This window comes from Stigmatopora argus, chromosome 4, assembly GCF_051989625.1.
Source record: "Stigmatopora argus isolate UIUO_Sarg chromosome 4, RoL_Sarg_1.0, whole genome shotgun sequence".
Classification (NCBI taxonomy): Eukaryota; Metazoa; Chordata; class Actinopteri; order Syngnathiformes; family Syngnathidae; genus Stigmatopora; species Stigmatopora argus.
The window spans coordinates 4,582,082-4,590,426 of NC_135390.1; the positions used below are offsets into that span (position 1 = coordinate 4,582,082).

Sequence of the window (8,345 nt, forward strand, 5' to 3'; positions counted from 1 at the left end):
GGACGTAAAGTTAGACATTTTCTTCCCTAAAATAATAGCAACGCGATGATTTCTAGACATATTTATACACAACTTAGTTTATAAAATGTATTTATGTGGCTTTAATTCAAATTGCGTGTTGAAACACAAAATTATTCGAAAATATGCAGTAAAATTGTGATCTCTCTAAAGTTGATAAGAACCCAAACCATTTTTAAATCGCTTGAAAATTGAGCAATCTATATCTATTTTGATAGATGCGCTTCTGTGATTGTAATTATATAGCAGTATGGTTATCGAATGCTTCTGAGGCAAAATGGCCGATAGACAATGACGTTCTTTCTTTTTGGCTTACAGTTCGCACAAGACATCTACTAGCCTTACAGGATATTTATGCTTTTAAAGCCCCTTTCGGTCGCAGCGGTAGATCATCTGACCCAGGGGCGGAAGTACGTAATCTGTGCTAAAGTTGGCTCCAAATTCGAAAACGTGGTGAGCTTCAATTTCAGTCGCAATGTTTGCCAAAATGCAGCTGATTGAAACAAGGTCACACTGAGGTCCAGACGAGCCCGGCTGAGGTATTTTAGAGTGTCTTTTTTAGGTTTTAACTCTCATATTCTTCCGTCCAAGTAAATTTTGGACCAGAACGCTTGTGTTTTTGGCCTAACTTAAATTTTCTCTATAAGCCTCTCTTATGAATTATTTGCTATAAAAATTAACTTAAAGGTTTGTGCCATATTCAAAAGATATTTTGTAAGTTACTTCATATTTGCAGACTAAAGTGATTGCTTCTATCTGAGTATTGTCTGGGCAAAGTCTTCACATCAATGTGTGAAAAACAGCAGATAGCTCTGGGTATTTGGTGTATAAACAATTTAGCTGTGTTCTGGCAGTCGTGAAGCTTTTACTAATTTGATCATTCCTGGCCTGTCTAGAAATCTTCTTTTAGTTCCTTTAGTTGAAAGAAAGGTGTTATACGTATCTTGAGAATATTTTACCTCAACAAATGTTTAGTTTAACCCCCACTGAAAGAATTTAAACATTGAGTCAGATAACACGAGGGTACATTTTCCCCAAACAAAAACCATTGAGAAGTGACCACTGAAACTGATCCATGTCTTGTCTGCGTTCTGTCCAAAATTCTTTCAGAGCAAAGAAAAGAACACTAACAAAGCCTAATAAATGTGAAAGGTAATAGCGAAGTAGACATTTTGCATTTTAATTACTGTATTTATATCTGACCAGAACAGATGGTATACTGCACGGGTGGTCGAACCGGTCCTCGATGGCCGCTGTGGGTGCAGGTTTTTGTTCAAACCGATCCAACACAGACACATTAACCAACAAAGTTTCTGCTGAAACAAGAAGCACCTGATTGACGGTAATGCATTTATTGTACTTCTGAGATACCAGATTGGTGGTGGAACAAAAAGCCCACCCACTGCGGCCCTTTGTGGAATAGTGTTTAACCTTTTCAGAGACTCTACAGGGGACTCGCACATCCCAAAAACATGCATGGTGGGCTGGTTGTACTCTAAATTGGCCCTAGGTGTGAGTGTGAACGGTTGTTCTTAACAGTATGACCTGGAATTGGCTGGAAACGAGTTCAGGTCCCATCTGCCGAGTGGCTCCAGCACCCCTGCGAACCTTGTGAGGATAAGCGGTATGGAAAATTAATGAATTAAATGCATAGAAGGTTTAAACCAAAGAAAAACAATGAAGATGCAATGTAGCAGGATATAACAGTTATACAATGTTGTGACTGAAGCTGTTCCAGTGTGAGTTAAACAGCCACTTAACATGAATTTCATAGTTTTGTTTGGCGGGTTATATGTCTACACATCACCTAACATCTGTAGGGGTCCAGTTCATTGACAGGCATTTTAATGGTGATGCCATTGAAGCCCCAAAGAGTATCTTTTGGGGATGTGGGGGGAAATGGAGTACTTGGAGAAAACCCATGCGAGCCCGGGGAGAACATCCAAACTCCACACAGGAAGCTCTGGATCAGGGTTTGAACCCTTGAGCTCTGAACTGTGAGACTGATGCGCTAAACACTAGGCGCTGGGATCGCCTAACCTGATTATATTGATTAGAATACTATACAGCAGAGGTGGGCAAACCGGTCCTCAAGAGCTGGTGTGGGTGCAGGTTTTTGTTCCAACCGATCCAGCACAGACATTTTAACCAATGAGATTTCTGCAGAAAACAAGAAGCACCTGACTACAATCCACTGATTGCACTTGTAGGAAACTCGATTTGTGAAAAGGTGTCCTCTTTATGGGTTGGTATGAAAACCCGCACCCATTGCGGCCCTTTGTGGAATAGTTTGCCCACCCTTGCTATACAGTATGTGACTTCTGTTGATGAATCAAACTACTTTTTAGTGTCAACTTGACTTCACAAAATTTACCATGTGGAATTGTATCATTTAGTTCCCCAACAAAACATTGTCAGTTGATCCACATAAAATCAGTCACACTTGAGTTCTAATAACACTTAGATAATTCACAGGGTTATACTACATTTTTTCTCAGCAAAATAAATATTTCAGACAATGTTGAGGAATCACATACGCTGTATTCTGTATGCTGTATTCCAAAAAGTTACGTTGGAAATCTCTCACCAGAAAGAGTACAGCTGAAGACTAATGAGCAACATGTAAAAATCTATCTTACATTTATTTGTTGGTCCAAACATCATATTATTAGAACCTGTTTTTAAAATGAATGCTGTTAAGATTTGTGTGATTTTTGGAATGTAAAAGTGAGTGGGGCTTTTATTGTACCTCAAATGGCAGCCATGTTATTAATGAAATATTCTGAAGTTGGACCTCAAACTGAAATAAATCCATGTAGAACAATCTAGAACTTAGCATACAAGTTTTGGAGCCATACAGACTTCTAACATTTCTTAGAACAGTCAATTATCATGCAATTTTTAACCAACATTTCATTTTTGTCATCTGCAGGTCCCTGTTGGGGCGAAACAGGAGGACAACATGCAGTTTACTCCCGAGTCCCAAGACAGCATCAAACACCAACCATGTTATGGGTGTTTTGATAGTGGCTACTCGGGTTCATTCCAAAGTCCACAGAGCATCCGTGGATTTGACTCTGGTGGATCTTATCCTTCTGACAATGGCAAGGACACATGCAAAAAGAACCTCCTCACCCCCTGGGAAACCAGCAGGGGCAGATTTTCACACGCTGACACCAGTGGGGTTCAGCAATCATCCACTCTAAGATTGTGTGAAACTCCAAAAATATGCAAGAGATATGTCCCACTGCGACATAGACTAGTTATGTGCAGTGCCTCTAAATATGTGAAAAGTATCAGCACAAATTCCCCTTGTGATGGACGGATGGAACCATCAACTAGGTCTAATCGGCAGCTCAGTGTGTCCTTTGACTCTTTTGACACTGCGCCACAGACTCCAAGCATTTTAAGTTTGGAGCAGGATTTAGCGTTATCTGTTAAAAAACGTCGCCTGCTCTTCTCTCAGGGAAGGACCTCCACTCTTGAGGATGAAACCTTCAGCTTGGGGGATAGCAACAGTTTGGATAGACAGATTTCACTCTTGAATCTCAGTGAGCACCGTCATGCCTCGGATCAATTACATTCAGAAGCCCACCGCAAATTCCTGCCAGTTTCTTCCAAGGAAAACTTTCAGTCACCAGTGAACAACCTGTCAAGTGACCTGTATTACTCATCCAATGTATTGTGCACGCCATCATCAATGCATACACCTAAATGCATCAGGTATGGGTTCTCTCCAACTCGTTTACAAACAATAACACATTTTCTATATTTATGAAAATCATGGTTTTTATATTGTTTTTGTTTGTTTACTTAACGACTCTCTAACCTGAGAATATGTTTGAACCCCGTCACAGGTTTCTGCGTGAGGACAGTGGCTTCAGCTCTCTCGATAAATCTCAAGACTCTTCTGTTGATCATGACGGTTCGTTCCAGGAGTTGTTGCTTTCTGCCACAAAAAGAAACTCAGAAACGCCCAATCTGACCGATACAAAGCGGCGCTCCCGTTTGCAACGTCAGAAAAGACTGTCCACTTTAGAGGAGGGTGGGTCACTGTCTGATGAAGACCAGTCAGACAGAAAGTATCAACACAGCCACAGTTCTAACAATGAGGTTTTCAAGGAAACCCCTCGCAAGATTTTGTCTGTGAGATGCATCAACACAATCTCTGAGGGGCTGGAGTCAAGTAGTCGAAGTTATACACCACCTCTGCGTGAAGCCATGCCAGACAATAATCCACCTTCTAGTACCCCATCTGTTAAAACCAATACGACTCCCAAGCCCACAAAAACAGCCAACCTCTCGCTGACACCTGCTTTGCAGCTGATACATAATTTGTGTGAGGAGAGGATAAAGATGTTTACCAGCCAAAGTCCAAGTCTCAAAGTCCATCTGAGGACCATAGCAGCACTTGCTGAAACCCCCACAATGTTTGGGACGTCAATGCCCTTGGCGGGGCTGATCGGCCGGAAGATGGGCCTGGGCCAGGTGGACATATTAACGGAGCTGAGGAAGAAGAACCTCAGGCACATCCTGGGTGTTATTTTTAGCCACTTGTCTGCTGAGTGCATCTACAGGTCAGCACTAGTTCTCAGTGGTAAACTCTGCAAGTAGTGTTTTTGTTGTGTTGTAGCTATATTTCAGAATAAAACCCTGACATTTCCATGTCCATCCATATAGACTGCATGCCAGTCTTTTTCACATATAAACAATTTGGATTTTGTGCCATTGCAAGGACATCATTGATTTTTAAAGTGAACATGTGTTGGTTTATGTGTGGTAACTGTAGTAATGTTGAACTTTTATAATTTTATTGAAAAAAAAAAAAAGAATCAGGAATTTGTCCTAAATATTGCCGTTTGATGAAAGCGGCCTGATTTATTCATTTGTTTTTGCAGATGTGGTCAAGTGTGTAAGCACTGGAATGAGATAATCCAGAATGACAAGCAAGCTCACTTGAAGAGAGAAATTCACCGCGGTGCAGTGAAAGGTGCCTTGGAGGTATTGGCCAATATTAAGTTCATCACCACCAAATAGTTTGTCTGTTTGTAAATGTACCTTTTATGTCTTTTATCCCTTTCAAATACAATGGTCACTCCAGGTCCTCGAAAGATGTTAACGACAGCCGTTTCTGACCACCATAACAATATTTCAACTCTCTATGTTGCACGGTTTGGACCAACGTAGCAAGAAAATCTTAACATACACACACGCACACACACATCCATCCATATATCGCGCTATATAAGGAATATAGATAAGCGCCACGGCGTAAGGTTGCATGGGGCTCGCGTTTCTGATAAAAATCCACCCTCACGGCGGCTCCCGGTCGCTCAGAAGCTATATATTCAGATAAAAATGATGGCCGCTGCCCATGTGTTTTTCTTCAGTGCTGAATACTGTCTTTTGCAATTTTCCTAGTGGCAAGCGGAAGACAGGGGAGTGGCTTCTGCTTGCGAGTTTCAGCGTGGATTTTTTACATTTTTGCGAACTTTTTTTTATCCCGAAAAAAATCTGATAGTGAATCCGTGAAAGATGTAGCAGCGTTATTCGAGGGATTACTGTACATCCATTTTTAAGTGTGTATAGTAAGCGAAGTTCGTTTAAGTTAGTTTGTTATGTTACGTAGTGTCACAAAAGTGTAGCGAACTGTCAAGTCTCTCCTCCGCCGTAAGCCGCTACTGTCTGTCTCAAAGGTTAAAACGTGTTTCCATTGTAATATCCTATGTATTTTTTTTCAGAGGATGGGAACGAATTAATTTGTATTTAGTAATTTTATATGTGGGAAGTTGATTTGAGATACGAGTAAATTGACAAAGAGCTCGGTGCCAGAACGCATTAAGCTCATGTCTCAAGGTATTACTGTAGGCATATCAAATGAACATGTATTTAAGACAACTCGGTACAAGTCTTATGTTATGCTATCTTTGGTAACATTTTCCCCAGTTATAATGTCACAAATGATCTTGAAATCTTCACATTTATTTATTTTTTAGCTTTGTGGCAGTGGTTATGTGGCTAATGCTGAGAACAGAATGTCTCTGCATCAAAGGTCAGCCCTTAAGACCGTGCAGGTCCAGTCCAGTACCCCCACTTATAGGACCCCACAGTCGGGAAGCCGCAGTTCGCAATCCAGCACATTACCTTTGGGCAGCAGCAGCAAACGGGACAAGTTCATAGAAGTATGTTAATCTTAGTCTAGACTGTAATTGTCGCTAGGCTTTTTTAGTATTTTATTCATTCATACAAAGATGTTGATCATGGTTAAGGAGACCAATGTCTTTCAGGTGGCCAAAACTCTCTTCAAGGACGAATGCCTCAGAGAATGCCCTTGCTGCCAGCATCCTGCAAAGTGCCATAGAGTTAAAGGTGAAGGTGTTTGCACCAGACCTGACTGCGCATTCCGGTTTTGCACAGCCTGCTTGTGTACCTTCCACGGTTCCAAAGAATGTAGAAGCCAGTCTGCAGGTCGCCACAGAAAAGACATATTACTTCCAGGAAGTGCCCAAAGCAAGCGAAATATTAGGAGATTATGATAAGTCAATGAAGTGTATCACTCATCACTGTTGTGAGAGCATTTTAGAATTCAGTATTTTTTCACACTGATTAGTGAACACTAAATTTAACCATGTATTGTGTGTGGCACATGTGCATCACTCATGCCCTCCCATCAAGTTCGTGTTTTTAATCCCAAATCTGGTAAATTTTACTTCACATAACATCTTTGATGTACCTATCAATTTTATTGTTGTGAGCCTTTTTCCAGTGTCTTTCAGACCGTTTTTAACTTTTATGTTTTTTTTTCTAGGTTTGTATTCTTTTTCTGTTATGATTCAATCCCTACTTTAGTACTACTTCTGTAGTTTGTCATACGTAGATGTTTGGTGACATCTAGTGGTCATGTTCTTGTTTTGAAAATATAAGCAGTAACATCATTTTGGACAGAGGTGCTCGACACGCACACACAGCAAAATTCCTTACCGTATACATTGTGTATTTTCTAAGATAGCCTTCTGGAAGAAAACGTATTGTTTTACATTCCTCCATGCTTTTGTTAAACTTTTCCTATCAACCAACCCCACTTGTGAAAAATGCATCCACTACCATAACAGCCTGCAATGTGCAATTACAGAAAGCTTGGTTGCCCTCAAGTATTGCGTAAGTAGTTTTGTTTTTGGATACACCAGAAATGTATAGTGAAATATCAACAGTTAAGAATAAGAATTTTACGTTTGACATTAATCATTAAACAATTTTCCTACCAACCCTTTACCCCCTGTTTTATATTTGTCTAGCAGAATTTCCCCAAATTACCATTCACAATTTCGTAAGTTCAAGATTTGACATTGATTGTTCAAGTTCTTGAATTTATTCTTTTTTTTTTTTTAAAGAAATAAACATTTTTATACTTTTTACATGCATACAGGAGAACTTCCTTTCTTGTTTGTTCATAGGCTCAACAACTTTTTAGGTCTTGGTAAATTCTGAAATTTAAACAAAAGGCTCTGATGAAAAATATTTTTAGACTCCTGCATATTTCAGCAAAACCATCTCTTGCAGTGTTTCCCGCAGGGTTTACTTTATAATCAGGACATACAGTTGTGGTCAAAAGTTTACATACACTTGTGAAGAACATAATGTCATGGCTCTCTTGAGTTTCCAGTTATTTCTACAACTCTGATTTTTCTCTGATGGAGTGATTGGAACAGATACTTCTTTGTCACAAAAAACATTCATAAAGTTTGGTTCTTGTATGACTTTATTATGGGTGAACAGAAAAAAGTGATCAAATCTGCTGGGTCAAAAATATACATACAGCAGCGCTAATATTTGGTGACATGTCCCTTGGCCATTCTCACTTCAATTAGGTGCTTTTGGTAGCCATCCACAAGCTTCTGGTTGAATCTTTGACCACTACTCTTGACAGAATTGGTGCAGTTCAGTTAAATTTGATGGCTTTCTGACATGAACTTGTTTCTTCAGCATTGTCCACAAGTTCTCAATGGGGTTTAAGTCAGGACTTTGGGAAGGCCATTTGAAAACCTTAATTCTAGCCTTATTTAGCCATTCCATTACCACTTTTGATGTGTGTTTGGGGTCATTGTCCTGTTACAACAGCCAACTGCGCCCAAGACCCAATCTTCGGGCTGATGACTTTAGGTTATCTTGAAGAATTTGAAGGTAATCCTCATTCTGCATTATCCCATTTACTCTCTGTAAAGCACCAGTTCCAATGCCAGCAAAACAGCCCCACAGCATAAAACTACCACCACCATGCTTGACGGTAGGCATGATGTACTTGGGGTTAAAGGCCCCTACCTTTTCTC

At 40.1% G+C, this 8,345-nt stretch overlaps 1 protein-coding gene across 3 annotated transcripts; it reads left to right on the forward strand.

Annotated features, from left to right (window-relative positions):
- Nucleotides 1-415: 415 nt before the first annotated feature.
- On the forward strand, nt 416-7,439 carry fbxo43 (F-box protein 43). Of its 3 annotated transcripts, XM_077599797.1 has the most exons (7): nt 417-557; nt 1,225-1,360; nt 2,951-3,741; nt 3,876-4,595; nt 4,917-5,019; nt 6,015-6,200; nt 6,306-7,439. In XM_077599797.1, the coding sequence occupies exons 3-7, from the start codon at nt 2,981-2,983 to the stop codon at nt 6,552-6,554; spliced, it is 2,019 nt and encodes a 672-aa protein (XP_077455923.1). In that variant the 5' UTR covers nt 417-557; nt 1,225-1,360; nt 2,951-2,980; the 3' UTR covers nt 6,555-7,439. The 3 variants fall into 3 exon arrangements, with proteins under 3 accessions (XP_077455924.1, XP_077455923.1, XP_077455922.1); XM_077599798.1 differs by lacking the exon at nt 1,225-1,360 and having other exon boundaries at nt 416-471; XM_077599796.1 differs by lacking the exon at nt 1,225-1,360.
- Nucleotides 7,440-8,345: the final 906 nt, after the last annotated feature.